The sequence below is a fragment of the Aedes aegypti genome, chromosome 1, assembly GCF_002204515.2.
Source record: "Aedes aegypti strain LVP_AGWG chromosome 1, AaegL5.0 Primary Assembly, whole genome shotgun sequence".
Taxonomy (NCBI): domain Eukaryota; kingdom Metazoa; phylum Arthropoda; class Insecta; order Diptera; family Culicidae; genus Aedes; species Aedes aegypti.
Window position 1 is genome coordinate 173,417,728 of NC_035107.1, and position 27,790 is coordinate 173,445,517.

General features: G+C 41.2%; 1 protein-coding gene across 3 annotated transcripts in view; it reads left to right on the top strand.

Annotated features, from left to right (window-relative positions):
* LOC5570607 (cadherin-99C) overlaps positions 1 to 27,790 on the top strand; it is a 414,362-nt gene that overhangs the window by 237,385 nt on the left and 149,187 nt on the right. For all 3 annotated transcript variants that reach the window (XM_021853635.1, XM_021853641.1, XM_021853648.1), the window contains 2 exons: positions 2,148 to 2,326; positions 2,434 to 2,556. In XM_021853635.1, the coding sequence (XP_021709327.1) occupies positions 2,148 to 2,326; positions 2,434 to 2,556 (302 nt within the window). The remainder of the gene's footprint in view (positions 1 to 2,147; positions 2,327 to 2,433; positions 2,557 to 27,790) is intronic.

Genomic DNA, 27,790 nt, shown 5'->3' on the forward strand with positions numbered 1-27,790 from the left:
CAGTCGATTGCAATTCAATTTTAACGTCTTCAAATCTATTTTATACCTCTGGTGTAGTGATGATTCTCTAGTTTGAGATCAGTAGAACTAGCTCAGATAAATTTATTTGCGAAATTATTCATTTGAATACGATTTATTCGCGCTGTTCGGAATTTGAATCAAGGTGTTCGAAATATGAGACAGAATCAACACCGTGTTCGGCATTTGAATCAAAATGGTCTTCCATACTTTAACGTAAAAACAATACTAAATAAGCTAAAATAAACAATTTTATCGGCACACCCAACAACTAACAGTTGGACTTAGCGAATGAATTGAAATTTTTCCAAATATCAGCTAATTTATGCCTATCAGATGCATTTGAAGTCACTGTTGGCCTTAAGTGTTGGGAATATGATTCAAAACGGTACCATATATGTATCACAGCAGGCCATAGCATTTAAATAAAACATTCGATTCTCCTAATGTAAGCCAAGGCGGGTTCATTTCTCTGTAAGCCAACAAGCCATCACAGTCAGTTTCCTTGGTAACACGCGTGTTGAGCAAAATCACCCGCATCAAAATTTTCACCTTCTGGCTGACAGCGTGAAACTTTCGATTGTCATGGCTCTAGGAGCACACTCTGCTGGACAAAGTGATTTATTTCCAATACATATTTGTTTAATTCAATCTGAAGTTTGCAGATTCTTCATAATTTCACTTTAATCGATTTCCTAGGTCACATAGGAAATCGATTAAAGTGAAATTACACTTAACAATAGTTAAGTTACACAAATTACACTTACACTTACACTTAACAATAGTTCGCAAAACACCACACGCGACGTCCATTACTTTCGAATGAATTTTGAATTGACTTCATTGTAAAATTTAATTGCATTAATAATTCGAAAAATTATAACGATGGTCACTTGAACTGCTAAAACTCTGAAGATCACGGGAAATCTTCCCGATGATGAAATGAATAACCATCAGCCGAAATTTGGCTGAACGCGGATCGCGATATGCAGAACGAGAAAAACTCGAGAGCAGAAAAAATGCGTCCTTACACGTGCACAGCACACTACGATGTATCTTTTTGAAATTGTATAACGTTACATGACAAACTGCATGACAGACACAAACAGACATCACAGTTAGAACAATCATTGATGGCGCGTTAACCGTGGCCAACTCCGGTCGGGTAGTAGTGGACTGTATTTCGGATGAAAGAATTCGACACCACTGGTTTACTAAACACTACACTTTATTCACTTCACTACTTCACTACTTTACTATTACACTTCACTTTCACTTGGATCACTTTTCACTCGGATATAATCACGCGGTGGATAAAATACAAACTGAGTCTGCTACGCATACGGCTCGCGTATATATAGCACCGCGCTCGCAATCTAGAAACACGCGGAAGCTTCTAGAAGCGCGTGGAAGCGTCGTGATGCGTGTGCTGCTACCGTCATTGCCACTGTATGATGAACTCCCGGATGAACCATGCAATGAGAGCCACGATGACGATGACGCTGATCGTGGGATACTCACTGTTGGCACTCACACTCGATGTGGGAACTCTCTCTCTCAGTGACGTAGGCAGTGTGGGTCGTATCAGGGGCTGCAATTGGGTGAGTTCATCGTGTGCTTCAGTGACGATAGAATGTGTGTCGTTGTTTTTCATGCTACTGCGGCAGTGATTTAGGACACTCGTTCCGTACGGAACAATCATCAAAAACCGAATTGGCTAATTGGGAACTAGTCAAACACGATAGATACAAGCGCCACGGATGAGTCGTTGGACAACAATCAAAAATCAAATGTGCGATGAAAATAGTTTGAGTGTTGCGTCTGTTTCTGTGGTTAGGTGTTTATTTTCGATTAGAATAGTTAAATCCCAAAAAACAAGCTTTTATCAAAGTAAGTAGAACATATTTAAGTAAATAAAGCGATATTACAAAAATTTTCAGTTTAGTGTTTTAGTTCACTAGTTTTAAATCGGTTGAGAGGCAATCAAAGCAATATTATTGCGCCACAGCGTCAATGCAAATTTTATTTGAAGAAACATAGACACAGATAAACTATGTTATCGTAGGACGATAAGCGATTTCCGAAAAACGCATGAAAATAATCAAACAACCTATCACTTCTATTTACAGTTACTAGTCAGCCAACAACGCCCCCCGAGTTGCCCATATACGGTGATCCAGAAAGCGAGATCCAACTGGACCTCAATTTTCCCAAAGGGAACCCAACGTTCACGTTGAATGGCAAATCACTACAGCTTATCCATCCGCTGGATCGCGATGAGGAGAATCTGAGCCATATAGTCTTCCAGGTATGTGCGTATGCCGGTGGTGTCGGTTATTTTTCAAGTCCAACCCTTTATGTGTCACGTACCAGCCTTGAACTTACTACCCCGTCCTTTCGCTTACTTCTGTACAGATAAGCTGCACCATCCGATCAACGCGTAGAAGGCGCAATATTCCGATTATAGTGCGAGTGTCGGATGTCAACGATAATCCACCGATGTTTATCAACACACCATATGAAACCGCAGTGCCCGAGGTAAGTTAATGCCTTCCTATGAAGTATGGCTTCACTAGTAGGGAATGGAAAACACATGTACAAAATGTACAACGATTTGGATATTGCTATGTAGGGGAGAGCTGCCAATAGTAGGACCACTATTATGAGAAGGTTCTTGCTCAACGATATTATTTTCTGAAAAACATTCTCAAATGATGCTCATTTAATGAATTACTTATAAGTTTCAAGCGTGTTATGGTAACTTTAAATCAATATGAGTTCAATTTTTCTTCTTCTTTCTGATTTTTACATCCCAACTAGGACAGAGCATGCTTCGCAGCAGTGTTCTTATGGACACTTCGACGATACAAAGTTCCATAATCGGATTCAAGGAATCACAAACAAATAAGTCAGCACGCTGAATATTTGCCATGTGATAGTTGAGTCTGCAGTGGCAAGTCAAGGCTTCGACCAAAAGTCTGTAATTCGGCTTCGACTGATTTGTTAAACACTTTGCCACTTTTGGAGATGGCTTAGTAATGTACAATTTAGTTTGACGACATGACTCCAAATTATTCCAATATTGCTTGTGTTGAGTTGCCACCCAAGAATTTATCAGAAGCTTTACACAGAACTTCGAAATTGGAATAGCTGGTTTAGGGCCAATGAAGTCATGCGCTGCCCATAACTGCATATTTGTAGCATTCGACAAAAGTAGGCAATGAGTAAATGGAAGACCAAGTGTGCATTTTATAGCAGTATGGGGAAAACTAAAATCCCTAAAAATTACCAAGAACGCAAAAGTGCTTATTTGAGGCTGAAATTTCGTACAACTCATATCGCATAGGATGCAGAGCTACTTGGGCACTTCCATGATTCACTTTGGCATGGGGGGTTTTTCTCGACCGAACTGTCTAAAACTTTGCAAAAAGAAGCACTTCAGTACAACGCATACTGTGCCCAAATATGAGCTCAGTAGCTTTCAAAAAACCCCACTGCCGAAGTGAATCAAAAGTGCCAAGAATAGGATCCGGCTCCCTACTAGGTGAATAGTCAGAAAATAATTATGATTGAAATGTCATTGCTACTACATTACGATGCTGATGTATAAACTCAATGTGACGTTTATGCGGTTACAATTACCACTGTGACCAATTACCAATTTTCTAGATCACAGATTTCAGTAAGTTGATCAAAAGTATTTATCATTTGATGACTTTATCATTTGAAGACTCTCCCTGGTATCAACTCGAAATTGTCAAAAATGTCGAATGTGACATATATGCAGTTATGGGCAGTATGATGCTCCATTGCGAGCTAAATCTTTAGCCAAATCATTCCCAGCGATGGGAGAATGAGCAGGTACCCATACAAGACTTACAGAGTTGACTAAATTCAGTTCTTCAATTCGACAATTTTGAGTTCGACATGCGATAACAAGCCTGAACCTTGAATTGGCCAAAGCAGGAGCCTTTATAGCAGCCTGAATATCTAACATAATTCTTTACAAATAGCCGGACGCTTCCTGTAACGGAGATGTGTGGAGAATTTCCTATAAGGAAAGTGACAAGCAATTGTGAGATCACTTGGAGCAAGGAAAATTGCGTTCCATTTCAGCAGAAGTGGAAACATCCAAATCACTAGGAATTCCAATGAACGGAGAGAATCCATGAAATTTGGTTACAACCAATTCCCAGGAGTATAAAAAAAAGGCAAAATCTGTGAATTTAAATTCAAATGATCAATGAAGATGTAGCAATGATTTGATAAAGATTCATCATCTGATAAATGCCAATTTGCCAGCTCGTGACTGATTCTGTTTGAGCAGACGTTATGTCTAACACTTATTTTCTAGTAGATAGCATGAAGGTTTGGCGATTGCCTTTAATAAGTAATCCAAGATCTCTACTGCTTAAGTTTTCGATCAGACTGGAGCTTCTCTAATTGATATCTGAGCTGCTCCAAATACATCATGAGTATTAGCATCACTGCCCACAATCCTCAGAAAGCTTTTTTGTTTGGCAGTGTATGACAACTCGTTTGAAATTATCCGTTAGGGATGGTTCATCATGTGGTAAATACTCCAAACGATAGACTTATTTTCTATTGAGGTCACCAACAGAAACATTAATCTTTAGTTTGTGGTGTCGTGCCGAAAGTGGAATACTTTTGCTGTGATGACGAAAATTTCTCGGAGTAGAATCCAAGGGGTTTCCATCCTCCATCAACGAACTGCTGTAACACTGCACCTGCTGCAGTATTCGATGCATCTATCATCAACCCTATTGGCTTTTCCGGATCTGGATAACTCAGCAACGCAGCTTCTGCTAGTGACGTTTTACAAAGTTCGAATGCGTGTTTTCCTCCTTCGGTCCACAATAACTTTCTACCATCATTCCTTTTGTTTCCAGGTATCAATGCACGTAGCTCGGCTTGTTGGTCAGTTGCTTGTGGGATGAAGCGTTTGTAGACGTTGACCAATGCCAAAAACCGCCGAAGTTGTTTCACGGTCGTTGGAAGCTCGTACTGGCGCACCGCTTGTACTCGATCTGGAAGTGGTAGAATTCCGTCCTTATCAATTAGGTATCCCAAAAACTCAACCTGGCGTTGAGCGAACTTACATTTTGCTAGGTTTATGACGAGTCCATTCTCTTTAAGGCGTTGGAATACTATTTCGACGTGCTCTCGATGTTCTGTTGGGTTTGAAGATGCGATACATATGTCGTCGATAAAAACTACTACGAATTCAAGATCGCCGAATATGCGATGCATGTATCGCTGAAACGTCTGACTAGCGTTACATAATCCATTTTGCATAGTAAGGAACTCAAAGAGTCCAAACGGGGTGATCACAGCGGTCTTGGGAATGTCCTCTTCCTGAATCGGAATTTGATGATATGCTCTCTCGAGATCTATTGTAGTAAATATGCTCTTACCCTGAAATGCATTTAGTAAATCGTGTATATGTGGGACAGGGTATCGATCCGGGATTGTTACCTTATTGAGGGCACGGTAATCACCCACAAAACGCCATTGTCCGTTCTTTTTCGGTACGCAGTGTAACGGACTTGCCCAAGCGCTAGCAGATGGACGACAGATACCTAAGTCGGACATGAGCTGGAATTCTTTTTTCGCGGCGTCAAGCTTGTCTGGAGCCAGTCTACGAGCTTTGGATGCGACAGGGGGGCCCTTGGTTAGAATGTGATGTTTCACATCTCTTTCCTTTACAGCAGATTGCATAGTGGACGGGAGCGTTATCTCGCGGTATTCCAACAACAAATCCCTGAACGGATGATTCGAATCCACTGTCTTCACGGTGTGAATTTCAGCCGCCGATAGACCACCCAATGATTTCAAGTTGGTGTACCAGGCAGTTGCTGAGTGGGGGACGGACATCGCCATCATATCGGACCCATACCGAGTACCCGCCGGCAACGGCAACTGGGTCGTGGATGGATCCGGAAAAATGGCGGCGATATGGACGACGGGTAAATACCCCGTCCAGGAGTTGGTGTCTACTACCTACGAGGGCTTCGTGATCGCCAAGATAAACGGGGTCCTCTTTTGTAGCTGCTATGCGCCTCCGAGTTGGTCGACCGAGCGGTTCACGCAGATGCTGGACTGCATGACGACCGTGTTGACAGGGCGAAGGCCAGTTGTAATAGCGGGTGACTTCAATGCCTGGGCCGTGGAATGGGGAAGCCGTATCACGAACCAGCGAGGTCAAATCCTGCTAGAGGCACTGGCCGTGCTAGATGTCGATCTGGCTAATGTTGGTACCAAAAGTACCTTCAGCCGAAACGGAGCGGAGTCGATTATCGACGTTACTTTTTGTAGTCCTGGCCTAACGAGTAGTTCGAACTGGAGGGTAGGCAATGCCTACACTCACAGCGACCACCTGGCGGTTCGCTACAGTATCGACTACAACAACAGCAGGCAGCGCGTAGAGGAAGCGGCTAGGTCACGGCCAAGCCCTCGTAGGTGGAAGACAGCGTACTTCAATGACGAAGTACTTAGGGAGGCGCTCCGTCGTGAGCGTAACCTACTCGGCCTAAGCGGGGACGAACTGGTAGCGGTGCTTTCGCGTGCGTGCGATGCGACCATGCCTAGGAAAGTCCACCCTAGAAATGGGAGACCACCGACGTACTGGTGGACTCAAGCAATTGCGAACCTGCGCCGTGCCTGCCTACGGGCCAGGAGGCGGATGCAGCGAGCACGTACCGAGCAGGAGCGTGAAGAACGACGGGCGGTGTTCACCGCTGCCAAAGTCGCGCTGAAGTCCGAGATAAGGGCAAGCAAAAAGGCCTGCTTTGAGAGACTCTGTCAGAGTGCCAACGCGAACCCGTGGGGTGATGCCTACAGGATCGTTATGGCGAAGACAAGAGGTGCAATTGCTCCTACGGAGCAATCTCCACAGATGCTGGAGGGGATCATCGAGGGGCTCTTTCCGCGCCACAACCCTAGCCCATGGCCTCCTTTTGTAGGACAGTCGGGGATTGGGGCTGGCGATGAGGATAGAGTAACCGATGAGGAACTTGTAGGGATTGCAAAATCCCTAAGCATGGGGAAGGCACCAGGTCCGGACGGAGTTCCAAACCTGGCCCTCAAAGTCGCAATCTTGGAGGCTCCCGGTATGTTCAGATCTGCTATGCAGATATGCCTGGACGAGGGAGTATTTCCAGATGCGTGGAAGAGGCAGAGCCTGGTACTATTGCCAAAGGCGGGGAAACCACCTGGTGACCCGTCGGCGTATAGACCAATATGCTTGATTGACACGGCGGGGAAGGTGCTCGAGAAGATCATCCTCAACAGACTGTTGAGGTACACTGAGAGTGTAAATGGTCTCTCAAGCAACCAGTTCGGCTTCCGGAAAGGGAAGTCCACCGTAGACGCTATTCTGACGGTTAAGAAAACCGCTGAGATAGCACTCCAGCGTAAGAGGAGGGGGATTCGCTACTGCGCAGTAGTGACTTTGGATGTAAGGAACGCATTTAATAGTGCCAGTTGGGCGGCTATTGCCGATGCGCTCCTGCGTCTGGGGATACCCGAGTACCTGTACAAGATTCTCGGAAGTTACTTCCAGAATCGGGTATTAGTCTATGACACAGAGGTGGGTCGGAAGTGCTTTCACATAACCTCAGGAGTCCCGCAAGGTTCCATCCTGGGCCCGGTGTTATGGAATGTCATGTACGACGAGGTGTTGAGATTAAAATTCCCAGCGGGTGTGGTCATCGTTGGCTTTGCCGACGATATTACGCTGGAGGTCTACGGTGAATCGATCGAAGAAGTGGAATTGACTGCAGCCCACTCGATCGCAATTGTGGAGGAGTGGATGAGCTCCAGGAAACTGGAATTGGCTCACCACAAAACTGAGGCGGTTGTTGTCAACAACCGAAAGTCGGTGCAGCAAGCGGTGATCAGTGTAGGCGACTGCACGATCACTTCGAAGCGCTCCGTCAAACACTTGGGGGTGATGATCGACGATAAGCTTACCTTCGGTAGCCACGTCGATTATGCCTGCAAGAGAGCCTCCACAGCTATTGTGGCACTGTCCCGGATGATGTCCAATAGCTCTGCGGTGTACGCCAGCAAGCGAAAGCTTCTGGCCAGTGTCGCCTCGTCCATACTGAGGTATGGTGGCCCGGCTTGGGGCACGGCCTTAAGTACCAAGAGCTACCGTAGCAAGCTAGAGAGTACCTATAGGCTAATGTGCCTGAGGGTTGCGAGCGCGTACCGTACCGTGTCACACGATGCACTCTGCGTCATCACCGGTATGGTGCCTATTGGTATCCTTATCATGGAAGACATAGAGTGCTTCGAAATGCGCGGCACAAGAGGCATACGCAGGACTGCCAGACTGGCCTCCATGGTCAAATGGCAGCGTGCGTGGGACAGTTCCACCAAGGGAGTGTGGACTCACAGGTTGATTCCGAGGTTAGATATCTGGGTCAATAGGCGCCATGGGGAACTAACATTCCACCTGACACAGGTCCTTTCGGGCCATGGTTGCTTTAGACAGTATCTACACCGTTTCGGTCATGCGGGTTCTCCTGAATGTCCAGTTTGTGCAGGTTTAGAGGAAACGGCGGAACACGTTTTGTTCGTGTGCCCGCGTTTCCGCACAATGCGTGACCGCATGTTAGCCACATGCGGTCGGGACACGACTCCGGACAATTTGGTTCAGAGGATGTGTGAAGACGAGTTTGGCTGGAATGCCGTTTCATCGGCTATCACCCACATCGTCTCGGAACTGCAAAGGAGGTGGCGAGTGGACTCGAGGAGTGGCTAGTGCAGACGCTAAACAACAGGTGGTCCAAGGGTTCGTAGTCGGCTACGTAGGTCATACCGGTGCCCTACGGTCGAAATCGACCCTTACAGCGATTAAGTGGCCGCGGGGAGAACATCCTGGTAGCGCTGCTGTCGTAGCGCCGGCCTACTGGGTTGGTACGAGCCTCTGGTTGTTCGGGGCAGGTGGAGGCCCCTTCGTCAGCAATCCCAGCTGGTGCTAGCTGATAGGGCCTGAGCCTTCAGTAGGTCAAATTGCGAAGCCCGCAGTATCAGTTCTTGATACCTGCGGTGCAGCTGGGCGCGGGCGTAGTGGTAGACCCTGCCCGCTTTCAGCGGACAACGGGAGGTGAGGACCACCTGGGAAGCTGGCAAAACGCCAGCATGCTACCTTGGTGGACCCCCCTAAGCGTGTCATCGATGTTCGTTGCTGCATGGCTACGCAGCTAACTTGGAGGATGCGATGTGCAATAGCCCCTCTCCGAAGCAATGCCTTCTTGGTGGTCCCGGAGAGACGAAGGGTTTGGCGGCAATGGAAATGGTTTAGTGGGTCGGGGGTGTAGTCCTGTTTACTGCTTGCATGTAGTAAATGGTCCCTAACCCCACACGGCGTCTGTTGAGCAGATTTCCCCCCATTGCTTAGAAGAAAAAAAAAAAAAAAACAGGCGTTCAGCAGCTGCTCCAACTTTGCTTGCGCAGAAACTACAAACCGCGAAATCAGCCGCTCCTTCACTTTTTTGTACTTTTCTTCCTTCGGGGGATTTTGCACCAAGTCGGACACATGTGAAATTATGGATTGATCCATTTTACTGATAATGTGGTAGTACTTCGTTTCGTCTTGTACTACCCCAGCAAGCGCAAACTGGGCTTCCGCTTGGGCGAACCACATCGTAGGGTCGCCCTTCCAGAAGTCTGGAAGCTTCACTGCCACCGCCGCGGTAACAGCATTGTTTTGCTGATTCTGATTTCCGAACGACATTTCGTTCAAGATGGCGTCCAATGTTCGAGACCAAGAAAATCAGCTTTTTCACTGCACTAATTGTTTCCTACGGTCGTTTACGTTTTGTTTTCAGCGTCGCGGGTCACCAATGCGGACACTACATTCGTCGGACGGAATAAAACGAATAAAACGCGATATTAATTACTAATAGTAAGCCGAGAACTTTATTTTGTCTTCTTCGCAGTAGCAACAATCTCGAATGAACTGGCTCTTCGCTATGCCATGAATGTGTGTGTCAGAAACTAGTCGTCGAGGGGCGCATCAATAGTTTCGGCACGACACCACAAGTTGTTAACTCAGAAATGAGTGTAGCAACGATTGCTTTATTAACAAGCACGCGTGTATAAGGCATAACACGCAAGTTCGCAATTTCATTTTTACTGAAAGTAGCAGAAACTGGGTCCACAAGGTTACCAAGATAGAAGTTCCCCTTACGAAAGTAAGGTTCTTGAATAAACGCCACGTGGGCTGTAGCATTTTGCATGGGTCTGCAAAGATTAATCGTAGCTGTTCTTTTATGCTGAAAATGATCTGAGCTATCCTAACCGTAGCCACTACCCAAACTAGAATGAATTAAAATTTTTACAATCTCAGCACGAAAAAGACCAGAAGTGAAAAAAAAAACAGTTTGGTATCCTTTAAAAGTTGCCAAAGGTAAAAAGCACATAACATACTGTGTAAAACGCATAATGCGAATCCATAAATCCGAAAATTTTAATTAAATTACAATATCTTATTTAGCGTCAAGCTTGAGACTGAAGAAGGGCAGCCGATTATCTCGGAGAAACACAAGGTCACCTGCTCCATTGCTCCGGGTAGCGCAGGAAGGACACAATACCGTGGAGGGAGCCCTGGTACTCCAAAGGCTCCGTTTGCGGTTAGGTTTCATTTAGAGCCCCTAATCATACATTCTTAAGCACGGTAAGCTTGAAGTCGCTTGAGTTAGGGGTCATCTGTGACTTGGGCTTTTACCACCGAAATAGGCAGTCCATAGTGGTAATTCTTACAAGGGAAGGTCACGATGGTGTTACACGGGGATTTCAACCGGACTATTTTTGTTAGATTCTACATGTCGAAATATGAAAAACCCCAAAGCCATTCGGGTGATGGACCAGTGGTGTAGCCAGGAGGGGCTCTAAAAGGTGCAATTTTGTACGTATATTATATTATTAAGCTAATTGGAAATATGACAAAAATATTTTTTTTAGTAATTATTGTGATGGTAGAGAACAGAATTGACATTGATGTATGTTTAAAATGTATTTTTTCCATGCCATAGGCACAATCGGGATGGGTTTCTTGTTGGTATACTATTTCAAAAAAACCAAATTTGTTTTGGTGTCCATATTCCATGTTAGTTACGCCAATGGCATACATTACAAACATACATTAACGTCAATTCTGTTCATTACTATCGTAATAAATACTGAGAAATTTTTTTTGATAAGTTTTCAATTGACTCAATAATATTATATTCGTACAAAATCGACCATTTCTGAGCCCCTCCTGGCTACACCACTGGTCCATCACCCGAAAGGCTTTGGGGTTTGTCACATTTCGACATGTAGAATCTAACAAAAATAGTCCGGTTGAAATCCCCGTGTAACACCATCGTGACCTTCCCTTGTTAGCCAATTGAAACAATCGCTACCGACACTACGCGGCTTTCTAGGCTGATCGGGAAAAGAAAGTTGACATTGATGATTACCTCCTGACGTGCCCAACCAGACACGTGGTCCAAAGTCCTTTGTTTAAAAAGTTTTTTTTACGTTGTTATTTGTTGAATTATTTTGTGAGCCTCGTGGTCGAACGGTTAGTATCGTCAGACAGTGAACACATCGTGTGGGTTGTGGGTACGATTCCCGCTTCAGCCATTGATTTTTTTTTATCAGAAGTGTTTTCCGACTGTGCCACTGGAGCATACTTGTCCGTAATCTAGTGTTTAGTTACAGTCTGTGCAGCTTAATGGCTTTAAATGGTGTCCGGACCTTCCTTATTTAATTATTCTTGAGGAAATGGGGTATTCCGGAATATGGGTCATTCCGGGAAATGCATTTCCGGAAAGGAATGTCTTTCGGGGAAATGGTTTAGAACCGAATATTTTGCTTCCGAAAAGTTTTATAGCGAACTTCGAATTTTCTGGGCGGAAAATTATTATTGGTTTTCAAACATTAACCCTCTAATACCCAAATTTTTGTTTTCGATCGAAATATTATTTTTCGTTATCTAAAATCATTCTAAACACGGTTTGGGCAATGATTTATTTTTTTTCGCAAATTTATGAATTTTGGTTTTTGATTTTTATTATTTTTATTTTTGAACATCCCTATTATTTTCAATTTTTTCTTGAAGCCTCTTCTGGTTACTGATTTTTGACAATAATAAAAATTTAAGTTTTTACTACACTTTTGAAAATATGTATTTTTTAATTTTTTCTGGAACATTTTTTATTTTCCGTGTAACTAACGGAAAAACAGATTTGAAATCATTTCAATACCATCAGGCTCTTCTTCTGTGATAGGTTGATCGTAGAAAAATATAGAAGGTACGATTTTTGATAACACACGTTAAATGATTCCCAGGCATTTGTAGGTTATATAAGAATACCATTTTTCAAACAATTGTCAATAATACAACAAAATTTCAAAAATCATAAAACACTTTTCTTATATGCGTGTTATGAGTCAAGGTTTAGGCCAAACATAAAATCATTTTAATTTCCGAGCTACGAAAAAATACACAAAATTCCAAAGTGTACCCCGTCTAAAGGTGGGGTTGGGTATTAAAGGGTTAATAGAAAATCCTGAAACACGTAGCAATATTTAATAAGTTTTGAAAGTTATAACATTGGCATAAAGGGCGAACACGAAATTATTGCGACACCGAAAATGTCATGCTAATTTTCTTATAATGTTTAGAATCAAACCAAAATTTTAGGGTAGTTTTATACATATATTTACTTCAAAAATCAAAAGAAAAGTTAATCGATGGAGCCTTGAGTGTAAAATTGAAGGCATTTTCGCTTGATGCCCTCCATCAAAGTCTTTACAGTGTCATCCAGTACCAGTTTCTCAGTTTTTTTTTCCATTTTCTTAACATGTCCTTCTCGTCTTTAACTGTCTTCTTGCTCTTCCGAAGTTCCCGCTTCATTATTGCCCAGTACTGCTTCACCGGGCGCAGCTCCGGACAGTTTGGCGGATTCATGTCCTTTGAAACAAAATTGACAAAATTGACCTCATACCTCATGGCCTGCCAAATGAGATATTTGGAGGCGAACTTCGACATTTTCTTCTTCTTAAATTTGTCGTCCACATCGAACTTGGTGTTGCCGGTAAAAAACTCCAACCCCGGAATTTGGTTAAAATCAGCTTTCATATACGTTTCGTCGTCCATCACACAGCAGCCATATTTTGTCAGCATCTTTTCGTAGAGCTTTCGTGCCCGAATTTTAGCCTTCGATTGTTGCCGCTCGTCGCGGTTTGGGAAGTTCTGTACCTTGTATGTATGTAGTCCAGCTCTCTTCTTTGCATTCTGGACGTAGCTCTGCGACATGCCAATCTTTTTAGCCAAATCACGGCTTGAGACGTTGGGATTTGCTTTAATTATCCGCTTCACCTTTCTCTCCGTCTTTTTGGTCTCCGGTCCCGGTTTTCTTCCAGCTCCTTTGTCGTGGTCCAACGTCAACCGCTCCTAGAACCGCTTCAACACTCTGGAGACGCTTGAATGGTGAATGTTCAACATTTTTCCCAACTGCCGGTGCGGCAGGTCAGGAAATTCTATGTGTTTGGAAAGAATTTGTTCTCTCGACTTGCGTTGATTCACCTCCATTTTCGTTGAATCGAAAAACACAACTTCGAGTTTGACAGTATGTAAACAATACACATCAATGAGAAAGTGTGCAAAATTTGGTTGATTTTTACCCAATGCTAGAAAAGTTATGCCCTGTTGAATGTATCGCAATAATTTCGTGTTCGCCCTTTACGTTCAAAATCAAAGGTGTAATTACAATTTGAATACACCTTTTGAGAGTAAAAAATATGACTAGACATCGTTTTTCGTAATACAACCCTAGAGCATTGTTACCTCCTTGTCGTCGTTAACTCTAAGATGTGTATTAAGGAATCGTTGACTTTCCGACCACATTGAAGGATCTAACTTGATAGCTATACTAACCGGATAGGTCCTTACAACTAGGAAGTAGTGAAGGATGATCAATCAGATGCCAATCTAAGAGAAATGCAAAGTTTACATCACTTTCAGATTTCTCAATTAAATGAGATAGGGACTTAGTTTGTTTGCCTAGTAAGCAGACTAAATTGTCGTTAGGTTATGAAATTTGACTATGGAAATGAATGAATGAACCATTTTCAATAATAAGACGTGACAGTCCGTCAATGTCTTAAAAACGATACTGTCCCGTTAAATACGGCATACGCGGTACGTTTGGACAGCCTACAAATTCTTAATAAGTAACTGTTGGCCATAGAGTTTTAAAAAGAATCCTTTTGATTGTTTTGGTTTGTTTAACATAAACAAAAATGCTGTCCATAACTGCATATTTGTAACATTCGACAAAAGTAGGCGTTGAGTAAAGGGGATACCAAGTGGCCATGTTATGGCAGTATTGGAGGAAACTAAAATTTCTAAAAATTACCAGGAATTCAAAAATGCTTATTTAAGGCTGGTTTTTTGTACAACTCATATCGCATACTTGGTAAATTGTCAGAAAATATTTCTGATAGAAATTTCATTGCTATAATATTACGAGGCTCATTTAAAATCTCAATGTGACTGTTATGCGATTATAATTACCAATGTGACAAAACAACTTGGTATTTTTTTCGAATTTTATAGAACAATCTCACAGATTTCAGTAAGTTGATTGAAAGTATTTATCAATTCATGATTCTCCATGGTATTAACTCAAATTTGTCAAAAATGTCGAATGTGACTGTTATGCAGTTATGGGCAGAATGGGTCCTTGCAGTTATATACTAACTTTTTGTCAGACTCTAAAATGTACATTGAATGATTAATACCACATACAGTATCCCGTAACGTGGGTAGATCACCTTTTCGTGGTGCAGGTAATATCTACCAATTTGAACCCTAGTCTCATCTTATTTTATGGGCTAGGGTAATATGTTCTGGTAATTCAAGGATTCGTGGTACAAAGTCCTTGTTACTGGAAACAGTTTCTGAAATTGAATCTACTTTACCTAACAGATAGTCAAAGACTCGGAGTTTGCCTGTCTCGAGACTACACCTGAAGCCAGGATAACAATCTTGAGTATTAACTCAACAAGGACTGCTAAATACAGGTAATTCAAGGACTCACGTGAATGCTGATTTCTAACCAAATTTTCTAGCTTGATTCGGTTTTATTGCTAGTACAGAGCCCCTTTTTCTAGTATTTTTCTGGGAAGCGAAACAAAGATGGGACTAGAGTTCCGTTGCATGGTCAAATACCAGTAGTACCGATTTGGTTCCTCCGAAATAAAAACGATTATGTTTGCTAAGGGGCGCGCCTTCGCTGAGATGTAAGTCTCTATGAAGGGTGTAAATAGCGGGACCTTTTCATCACATTCGATTTCTATCAATCTCTGAGGAATCAAAACAAGAACTGTACAGAAATCGATGCTTCATTACCTATCAATGGAAATGGAGTAATGCGACATGCACTATACACTAAGGATACGGGTAATGTCACAAAAGATTGTCGCAGTGGCGCATCCGAACAGAAAAAAACACATACAATTAATTAATAATTACGCCTTACAATCTTTCAATCGTATGTTTCCAACCATTACTTCAACAGGCATCTTTAACAGTTACAAATTGTAAGGTGGGTTGAAAAACTATACAACTCGCCATAAGATTTGTAACGCTGCTGAAGATGCCCTAACTAACATTAAAATACATGATTCTGGTTAGAAAACGATTTTTCTGTTGCATTTGTGTGGCGTGTGTCTATACACCCTCCCCTGCATACATTAATCTATTTTAAATGACGAGGCCGATGAAGCTTCCTTTCAGGGAATCCACGGAAGAATCTGAGTATTATTTATTGCCCATCGATGAGTCGACGCCATCGCACGCTCGAAGCTCTTGGCGTCTATTTATCCGAGCATTCTCGCCGACCAAGGTAGCATTTTCCTTTGCAAACCTTGAGAATCTACGGAACCTATAATTTTCCTCCGCAACTGCTGATTGGTGGTGGCCACAACCTAGTAGAGCGCGCCCTCCTTTCATTCGCTACGCATAATAATCGCATCGCTAGATGTATGGCTGCGGACAGGTACGAAGGGGTCTCCTTATGGGTTCCATTCACCTTTTGTGCGCTACATTAGGGTGGTTCAATCAACTGAAAAGTTTGAAAATCCTATCTACCATATCGCTTTTACCAAGTTTGTGCCAAATTTTCAGCCAGGATTAAAAAGAAAATAAATGATACTCCCAACATCGATAAAACTATCCTATCTATTTTGTTAATACTGAATTCAATGAGATTTAATTAATGGAGCTTGGGATTAGCTTACCATTCTCAATATGCACAAATCAAGGCAAAATCTAAAAGTCCGGCTCCAGCCATGTCCTTACGGTCATCGGGGAAGGAAGAAATGTTAGTTAGACAACCATTGAACGATTATATATCTGGATCTCCACAGTTGTCATGAATAGGATATAGGGTTAGTGGGATAAGATGAGGATTTGTGAATCACCTACGGATTCGTAGTATAAATCTATAATAGTATTATATACCGAACAAGTTTCCATCGCTCGCCCTCGCAAGAGCAAACATCACTTTCAAAGGAACGAACATTATTCACTTTTGTGAAGAAAGCTGCTGAACAAACAAACACGTTTTGAATCTATTTTATTTGGGTTATGGTAGAAGTTTACTGGACTACAAACCCATATGGAACTAATAAAAAGCACATTATTTATAGATATTCTCTCTGCTAACTATTAAAGAGGATAAGTTTTTCAGCCGTGTTTAGGATCTTTTTCTAAATTTCTACATGCTAATTTTCATATAAACTAACACCGTCTTTAGGCCACCTTTCAATCGAATTGGCTACAAATTTGCCATAATCCTATTCTTATCATAAGTAGCCTATGGGAGCTGGGATTTTCAATTGTTCGTAGTCTGAACCACCCTAGTGCTGCCCCAGATCATCGTTCTATGTTCGTTGCTTTCCATGCCTTATTATACACGAGCGGCACCGAGAAACGACAGCGACGGCGATGACGATCCGTGCACCAGACCAGGTTTGCTCGACGATGATATCATTTCAATAGCGCAAGAAATCCCAAAATGGGCAATGGTGCGACGACTTTGGCATTCTACGGAGTACGGAGCAAAAATTAATTCACTGCTCATATCCGAATGTGATTATCGCTTTGCTTTGTATAACATGCGGTTCGCATCGCCTTTTTATATTTTCTCAGATTTTACACGAAGGCAAATAAACTTTTTGCATGGGAACCTTTGGGCATGCTACACGCGTTAAAGGTAAATACGTGTGTGAAGTTTGGCACTGCAATCAAAGATTTATTTTATGAAACTGTCTAAGTCGGAGAATTTACAAACATTTTCATTCTAAAAAATCAATCAATATACATTGCTAGTAATTCCGTTTCGTTATTCAACATAGCTATTCCATGATTATGGTTTTGATTCCAGAAGAACCCTGTAGCGCCATTGGTCAGCTTAGAAGTTTTTCTTCTTTTGTCGGGTGTGAGATCACTGCGTCCATTTTTGAGAACTATTGTGATATACCCTTTTGCTTTTACAAATACCCTCAGTGGCGAGAACGCCACCGGAATGCTTTGAGCTTAGAAGTTAAAACTAGGTTGAATTTTCAACCCAACTCAACAATGTAGTTGGATTACCACGATCGGCACTATACCGTATGTACATCAAAACAAGTGGCCTATGGACGGTATGGTATTAATGTATAGAATTACAGGCAGTCTAAAGTAAAGCAATCACAATCCTCCAACAAATAATTTAATCTGACATTTTATACTGCATAACAGGCTTTTGCAATAGAAGGATACCTCGATGCCAGATAACTTTATGGATTATATAGTTATTTCTATAATTTTTTCTTCAATCTCTTATGGCAAATTTTAATGGTTTTTTCTTACTTTAACATAAAGTTACCTCGCGAGCTGCACTCTATGACTCTTTTTTCGATTTTGGAGGGCTGTTAGCCGGTAATCTTGCAACATTCTCTGTCCCACGAGATCCTCCGGCCTTCGCCACCTTGAAGACTGGGTTGGCCGTGGAGTCTGGATCAGGTGAGTTATTCCCCACTGCCACACAACGGACACGCAGAGTCTCCACATTGTCCGGCCTGTCAAAATATCGAGGAGACACCAGAGCATGTTATATTCCACTCGAGGGATATACGAAATAAGATGATGTCAGAAACCGCAAGCGTCTTAAATCCGGACAACATCGTGTAGAATTTGTGGAAGCATGAAAGCACTTGTAATGCGGTGAACCGAGGGATAATGTAGGTTATGACTTCGCTACAAATGATATTGGCACGGGCCGTGATCGGAGTAGGCTAGATCGTTCTTCGGGAGCTAGTCCGAGTAGAGCCAAAGCGGACGTAGCGTAGTATCGTAAATAAGTTCTCGTTACGCCTGCAAATCCGAAGACATCCTCCACCCGGAATTGCAGGGCCGACCCTGGCACTTGGCCGTCCAAAATCGAGTCGGAGTAGGCTTAGTCCACCGCCGGGGTGTAGCTAAGTAGATCGCGAATCACCGGAAGTTTCCCTCCACCGGAATCGCAGGACCGACTAAGGCGTCTGCCCGATTAACTTCGAAGTAGGCCAAGTGAGCAGATCGCGTAGTAGCACCGGCAAATGGTCGTCGGGGCGCCGAAAGCTTACCTCCATCAGAATCGCTGGATTAACCTTGGAATCTGCCCGAATTGCATCAGTTAGGGATTTCTCTCGCCGCCGGAAAAATCTGCATCGGAATATGATAGATCCATACTAGCCAGTATCAGAGCAAGATAAAACGCTCAACCAAAATGGTCAACCAGGATGGCTCGAAAAGCAGCAAATTGTCGCAGAGCAACCAAGCTTAGGCAGCAAGTGCTATGATGCCGGCACAAGCCTAGAAGGAATTGTCGCAGAGTAGCGAAGTATAGTGAGCGAGCGCAGAAGCATCCGGTTGAAGTTGTGCAGGGCTCTGCTGTAAAGCCGTGCAGTAAAGAATTGATCCGTCGCCACTCAACGACGGATGAAACCAGCTTATTAACTTCTCACATTGTCATTTACTATTGATAAAAGACGGCGAAAGAGATTCTAGAATTGCACTTGGTAGGTAGTATTTAGCAAAGTGATTGTACGATAGTTTTCACACTACCCTCAATGTCGGGGCGGGTTGATTGCCTTTGTTCAGCACGTCGTGACCATCTGTACCTGTGTGGAGGAGCCATTCAGGTGTTCATCGTAGTGCTGCTTCCATCTTTCGATCACCTTACGTCCGTCCGTTAAGGTGCTTCTTTCCTTACCCCTACACATGGCTCGCGTCACGAGGCTTTTTCGGTATGCAATCAACTTCTCGTAGGGCTTTCGTGTTTTTTGTAAACGATTCAGCTGTTTTATTTCTTGACATTTCAGTTCCTCCACAACGCTTTTTGTCCAAGAATAAGCGGGTTTGTTGGTTTCCTTTTTGTAAAACGTTTGTCGTGTCCCTTGCAGCCCACGCTACTGAATCAATTAGCTACAAATGTTACCTGGGTTCGCGTTATTGATCCTGTCCAGCATACCTTCTGCAGCGCTACGATTCTGAACCCGTGGATCTTCAGAACATCGGAGAGATTTCGCATAATCCACGGCGTTACATGAGCTTATCTTTGGCGATTGCTCCGGTCCGTAGCGGAATTTGGGGCAAGTGTGCCACCCCTGATTTTTGTAAAAACTACAAACTATATTTTTTATTTGAGCTTAACAATATGATCCCTTATAGTCCATTATACAATGGTCAAAATATGACGCAAATTTCTCTATTTTTCACGTATTTACATCGACTTTTGTGAAAACCATAAAATTTCAGTGATTTTTTATATGATTTCGTTGTTTCTAAATAGCATGGTGAGAGGTAAATTAATAACGAATTTTTCAAACGTACTGTACATGGTGAAGTTATACAAATGTGTAAGTAATTGTGGCATTTTAACGAAAAAAATATTTAGTTTTACATACAAAATCCATTTTGGTTGAAATCTATACTTTTTGGGGCAAGTGTGCCACCTATTTGGTAAACAAAAATGGTTGGAGTGAAATTCATAAAAATGTAAACATCATCAACAAAATCATGATAATGAACCAAAATGAGGCACCAGTAGTGGTTTTTGAAGTGTAGAAGAGGAATAGCGAACATTTTTGCTCCCACAATGATTTTTTTTCTCCAAATGTTCGATAATAACATGGTTTTAGGCGTTTTAAGAACTATTTTACTTATTTTCATCAATATTTTACCTTTATTTAGTGCTGATCTTGTGTAATATTATACAGATCCTCTATAATGAAAGAGTAAATCATATATCGCATTGAATGGACACAAAAATAACGATTTTAATTATTCGAATTGACTAGTAGAGAGTTTCGCATGTGATGAACCTTCTTATAAAGCATCCCCTCATGACGGTAAACCTAAAAATATTTTTAAAATTGCCAATTAGGCTCTGCTTTGTTAGCAATATTAACAGGAAATAATGAAAATTTCATTACAAGTTGAATTACATGAATGTTCATTCGATGGCCGTCTTGCCCCATAAGGGTGGCACACTTGCCCCACAGTGTTGAAAATCAAGGTATTTTGGATGATATTTGAGGAGCTCCAAAACTAATACTTTTTGAAATTATTTGCTTTTTAAATGACACAGTGCTTATGAAAGGATGTGAAACTAACATCGTGAGGCTGAATTGGCGGGTTTTTAAGCTTTAGACGAAGTTAGAGAACAATTTGCTTAAGGTGGCACACTTGCCCCAAATCCCGCTATTTACTTGTTGTCATTCCTGTTAGCTTGAAGTTTTACGTCTAGCTTGCAAAGTCATAGTGGCCATAGTGCGCAGTTTTCCTTTGAGCCTCTCGCTGGTCAGCACGGGAAACATTGTTGTGAGCCGCTTCTTACATGGAGACCAGACGCTCCTAGTTTTCAGGTGCATACTCCCATTCTATAGTGATATACGACCAATGTTCCAAGTTTTGTCATGTGTTTCTGTTGAAGAATGTTATACATAGTTGACTCAAAATTCATTTGTATAAGATTTCGTTCTCTGCATTATTGACTATTCTATTAGAACATTCAACTGATTGAACTTCTTATCCAAAAAATGTTACAATAATATTACGGATTGCGGGCCTTCCTTAGCCGCGTCCGCAGCTATAAAGAAAACCCATGCTGAAGGTGTCTGGATTCGATTCCCGGTCGGTCCAGGATCAGAATCGTAATGTAAATTTTCTTGATTTCCCAGGGCAAAGAGTATCATCGTACTTGCCAAACGATATAACGAATACGAAAATGGCAATTTTGGCAAAGAAAGCCCTCAGTTAATAACTGTGGAAGTGCTCATTGAACACTAAGCTGAGAAATAGTTTCTGTCCCAGTGATGACGTAATGCCAAGAGAGAGAGCTCATGATTGCGCTCAATAATGGTGTTATGGACTGAACTGAAGCAAAGATGCATACTTCAAACAACTTGCACATTGATGTTGGATCACCATATTATTTGAATTCTTTATTTCTTATAAATCAAGAAACAACATCTGAACATCTTACTTGGTGCGGAATCTACAATACTAAGCTATTCAATTGGATACTGCACAGTTACAGAAAAGCCTTTCAACACTATTGCCTCCTCTCATATGTTGGCATCAACCTTCACGATATCACTTTCAATCTAAACCACCTCAATGGGGAACTAAATGTGATCTTCATGCATCCCAAAATAATCAACTCCCAACAATTGACGAAGGTGAATGGAGAACGCCCGCAAAATGTCTCAACAGCGCTATGCTCTAATGTAATTTGGGATTCAAAATGACGGCGGCGGGCCAAAAGTCCACTGGCATGCGAAGTTCAATTATACGGTTGTACCACTTTAGACTGCAGCGGATGTGTCGAAAGGGTATCGATGGCCACTATTGATACCAAAATACACCATTGAACTTCAGCTGAAACGTGAAAATGTCTAATGCTTTGCCTTTATATGCAAGACTGATTTAGCGGGCAGTTGGTTCCAAACAATGCCACTTTTTTTGTAAGACATCAGATGTTTTTAGACGGGGTCAGTTCGTTGAACCTCCTTCCAACAGAATTAGACATTTGCTTACCTTTCAAAATATCTTCTATTCAATGTAGTCCAACTATTTGAAAGATTGCAGATACCTATAAATATAAGATGGAGATTTCGTTCACATAGTTTATAGGTACAAATATTTGAGGGGTAAGAGATGATCATATTGGACACTGAATCATTACATGGTTTGACTGACATAACCGATCCTCTCATTCGCTACAACCCCACCAAATAAAATAAATTCGTATTGTTTCTTCCCTATGGAGCAATAAATGATGATTTTTTATCGTACTACCGATTTTTTTTTAATTTTTTCAAGTTTTTCATCAGTAAATTGCAGATGAGGTATTTGAAAAAAAAAACGCACGTGGGTGGTTCCGATCACATCCTTTTTACCACAGTATTCCGTTCAATACGTAATTGGATTCGATCGAAACAATGCTAAGAAACTCAATTCGAGTAGTAACAGTTTTCCCGGGACAGCGTCAGAAATACACCATAAAAATCCTAGACGGTTTCTTAGAGAAGTACATCCTCATATAATCCAGTTGCAACGTATCGTAAGAAACCGATTTATTTCTACCACCAATCAAATCATCACTTTTCAAATTAGGTGTGGTCCAATTTATTGGAAAGAATGAAATAACACGTTTTTTATACAACGAGCTACCATCACAAAAAAAAATCAATTCTCGTGTTGCCCTTTTGCAGAGATGTATAATGTAAACTCTATTACGCATGAAAGTTAAATTATGTGTGTAGGTATATGTTACAAATATAGTACAATTTGACAAGTATTCAATCAATATGTCTGTTCAATCCGTCAACATCAAATAAGGATCATTATTGAATTTTAGGCATTTTCCTGCACCAGTTTAAAGTTCCGCAAGGGGCTAAAGATGTTCCTTATACATCAAGACTAGGGGTTCTCAGACATGATGACTCGCAGAGCACTTTTTGAACTTGATTTGTTGCATGGAGCACCTGATCATTATTGCTTGATGAACGGAATTTTTGACACGCGTAAAACGATCCAATAATATCAACAAAAATCTAGAAGTGAGATTAGTGTTTGTCAAATTTTTATTCATTTTAATTTTATTTAGAAACCAATCAAATTTAAAAGGAAAATAAAAATAATGTTTCCTGTTTCAAGCACTTTAGTTCACTTTAGTTATTTTTTCTTGTTTCTAGATCGATAAAACAAGTGTTTTGTGATGAAATAATCTTAACCTTGCCAAAAAATTTATTGAAAAGCTATGTTTTGCCATCAATTATAATGTCGATAACATCTCTATTGAAGCCATTACTCAAAATATAAAAAGCACAATTCTTGAGAAGTAATAATTGCTATGACCAGAAATAAATGATTAGTTGATCACAACCAAAAAGGGGCCCAAATACCCGTAGCGGTAAACGCGCAGCTTTTCAGCAAGACCAAGCTAAGGGTCGTGGGTTCGAATCCCACCGGTCGAGGACCTTTTCGGGTTGGAAATGTTCTCGACTTCCCAGGGCATACGATATACGCATGCAAAAAATGGTTATTGGCATAGTAAGCTCTCAGTTAATAACTGTGGAAGTGCTCATAATAACACTAAGCTGAGAAGCAGGCTCTGTCCCAGTGGGGACGTAAAGCCAGAAAAAAGAAGAAGTACCAAAAAGTAATCAATTCTCGCATAACTTATGATCTCGCCCTAAAAGCCATTGGTAACCATATGTGTAGCTCGTTGTTTCTGAGCATTTAAATGGAGTTTCACATCGTTTAACAATGGTATGGTGAAGAAAGGATCATTCTGTATACGCCAGTGATGTTGGTTTGGATGCTGATTCATTGATTTGCTCAGAAACAACGAGCTACGCACATGGTTACCAATGGCTTTTAGGGCGATATCCCAGATTATGCGAGAATTTTTCAAATGTTCAGCATGACTATTGTTTTGTTCTCTAGATTTGAGTGTGTGTGTGTGTGTGATCCATCTAACCCCCACTGTCCGGCAGTGGTATTATGGAAAAAAGTTTTCAGCAAAACTGCTTTGGTACTGCATTTTTGCAAAAAGCTTCGGTCCGGGAGTTAGAAGGTGATAGCTCTATTGCAGATCCAGTGACCCATTTCAGAATGGCTGGAGAGACACGTCCATTCAGAAGTCACTTTCACTAACAACAAGCCCCGCATGTATACATTACCGTTATCAAATGGATAATGATAATGCATACACACTTCCTGTTTCAAAGATGGTTACTTTGGAACTGGCGCGTATTTACTGTTCAAGTACAGATAATTATATAATCAGAACAATCTCACCAAAATTCATCCAAGGCGGCGTTGTCATCAAATCAAATCAGCAACTAATTTGGTATGCATTTTCTTCTCCTTGTGACGCATATACCACTTGTCATTTCTAGACCACATTTTTTACTTCTTCTTTCGCGTATTTTTCACAATTATTACAATATTTTTTTTTTTTTCATTGTCGAAACCATCCGGTGGCTTGTCAGTCAAAATACAAACACAGCAACAACAACAAAATCACGTGGAAATTAATTAGCAAAGCCAATTAGAACCGGTCATAAAACATCACACTAAAGAAGTCTTTGATCGCACGAAACGCGCTGGATTTTTTTTTTTCACTATAAGATATCGAGGTTTTTTTCAATATTAACATCCGAACTACAATCCGGATGGTGTAGCATTAGCCAAATCATCGGCAAAATCGCGAAAAACTAGAGCACGAAAAAAGTGTGGCAAGCAAAACAAAACACCTTGTTTTGTTCTCTAGATTTGAGTTTTCTAAAATTCTAAGTGCTGCTTGGTTTAGAACGCATTTTTGTATAATTTATAGCGTACCTGTTTTCGATACAAAAATGAGATGTTGAAGAGCACCGGCAAATATTTTTAGAAGTGGCACGGAGCACCTGTCAAGGCTTCGCGGAGAAATAAGTACTCCGGGGAGCACGATCTGAAAATCGCTGCATCAAGACTCTAAATTTTCTATTCAAGCAATCAAACGCCCCAATGAAAACATGCCAAAAGAGCAAAAAGATCGCTTAATGTACCGACCCACCCGCGCAATGTTAAACAATGTACGTGCCCCGGTAGAGGGAGATCACGATTGTACGATTGCTCTTGATTTTTCCTCCAGTTTCTTCATTTGTCGATTGATTGAACTGTGTAGCGTAGGCCAAGGCGGTACCGTTTTGGCACATGGATTGAAATGACTGACAATGTTGTTTCGGATGCCTGATGGCTACTCAGTTAATAATAGAGAGGTTAATAAATCAAGTCTCGCGTGCAATCAACCAGCAGCTCCCGCGTGTAACGAGCGGAGGAATGTGAATTTTAAACTTACTTTGTTGCACAAAGGCAGTCCTGTCAACAAGATCATTTCTTGGATAGCAATAAATCATATGTGCCTCGATTCTATTTATCAAGCTTTTCATCTGTTGGGAACCACAGCGTGATCGCAAGACCATGCTGAGGAGTGCGGGTTTGAATCCCGGTCCTATTGAAGATCATTCTGGAATGGAACATTTCTTGACTCCTCAAGACATAGAGTATATTTGTCCTAGTGGGCTAGTTCATCTCGGGACCATCCGAAGGAAGTCGTTACTAAAACCTTTAAAAAAATGTCTATCTCGGGGATATGGTTCGATCCCAGGTCCTCGATGTGAGACGCGGGTGTTCTAACTACACAAGTTGATGATTTGGCAAGCTATCTGCGGTTATTGAAGGTTATGAGATATCATTGATTCAGACTTCACCGTCAAAAGACGAAGTCTGCGTGTCATCTGTAGTCGATTGCAAAAAAGTTTGGATATTTTTTCTTCATACTTGCAAAAATGGAAGATTTCTCCTAATGCTTCCAAAACTCAACTAATAATATGTCCACATAAACCAAAAGCTCTTTATTTGAAACCTTCAAGTAGACATGCTCTCACGATGAGAGTGGTTCCAATAAATTGGTCAGATGAAGTTAAGTATCTAGGGCTCATGCTAGATATGAATTTAACTTTCAAAAATCACATTGAGGGCATTCAAGCAAAATGTAATGAATATGTAAAATGTCTCTATCCCCTTATTAATAAAAAATCAAAACTTTGTCTTAAGAACAAGCTTTTGATATTCAAACAAATTTTCAGGCCAGCCATGTTGTATGCTGTACCAATATGGACTAGCTGTTGTAATACCAGGAAAAAAGCTCTGCAGAGAATTCAAAATAAAATTTTGAAAATGATTCTGAAGCTTCCTACCTGATATAGTACCAATGAGTTACATAGAATATCCAATGTTGAAACATTGGAACAAATGTCAAATAAAATAATTAATAATTTCAGGCAAAAATCGTTGCAATTTTCTATTGCCACGATTAATGCGTTATATGTTTAGGTTAAGTAAATTGAAAACGTTATTTTTTTTTCTCTTATAAGCAGGTGAAATCAACTCACCTGTAAGAAATCTGAGCTGCTACGGCAAATGAAATGTAATATGTTGTTAATAAAATGTTAATAAAATCTTAAATTTGTTTTACCAAATTAGGATGATAGTGTTGTCTAATAACACAGAACACCTAGATATATGTAATGTAGAAATGAATGTAATGTTGAAATGATACTAATAAAGAAATTAAAAAAAATGATTCAGGCTGATTCTATCACTAGAACACACGCTCAATAAAGCGTTCTGGAAAACGTGCAAAAATACACCGTGAACTACCATCATGTTTACATCAACGTTCTCGGTATTAAGCAACGCGTTCATAAATGGACCTATGCACGAGTTCACTAATCTGACGTTTGAGCGGTGCCAAATTCAGGCTTTACCATGGGCACATAAATAACACGGCACCGCTCAAACGTCGAACGGTGAACTCGTGCATAGGTTCATACATGATCTAGTTCACGGTGTATTTTTGCTTGTTGACGAGTTCACGACTGCTGTTCACGACTGCTGTTCACGGATACGAGAACGAATTTTTTTTCTGTGCAACTATGAATAGACTAGTTTGCAAAGAAACGTGTGTCCAGAATAGAATTAATTGAAATGGGTTAGTGAGAAAACTATCAGTTCACAAAGTTTTCCGTATACCCAACCTATCGACAATTTTTGAACAATAATTATTATTATTAATAATAATTATACTTCTTCTTGGCATTAATGTCCTCACTGGGACAGAGCCTGTTTCTCAGCTTAGTGTTCTTATGAGCACTTTCACAGTTATTAACTGAGAGCTTTCTTTGTCAAAGTTGCCATTTTCGCATTCGTATATCATGTGGTAGGTGCGATTATACTCTATGCCCATGGAAGTCAAGGAAATTTCCATTACGAACAGACCCTGGACCGGGAATCGAACCCAGACACCTTCAGCATGGCTTTGCTTTGCAGCCGCGGGCTCTAAGCTTAAATTTAAGAAGCTTCTCAAAATAATAGAAACATCATCTGATTTATAAATATTCAGTTAGAAAGCTTTACCGAGAAATTGCTAATTTTTTTCTCTCTTTATGCTCAATAAATACGCTACAAAATAATACATTAAGATTTTTTGTAAGTTGTTACCTCTTGGCGAAATGATTTCTTTTATGTGGCTTAATTCTAAGTGGAACAGACTTTGATTCTACCCCATTACCCCGAATGTCATTAACCCGAACGCCATTACCCCGA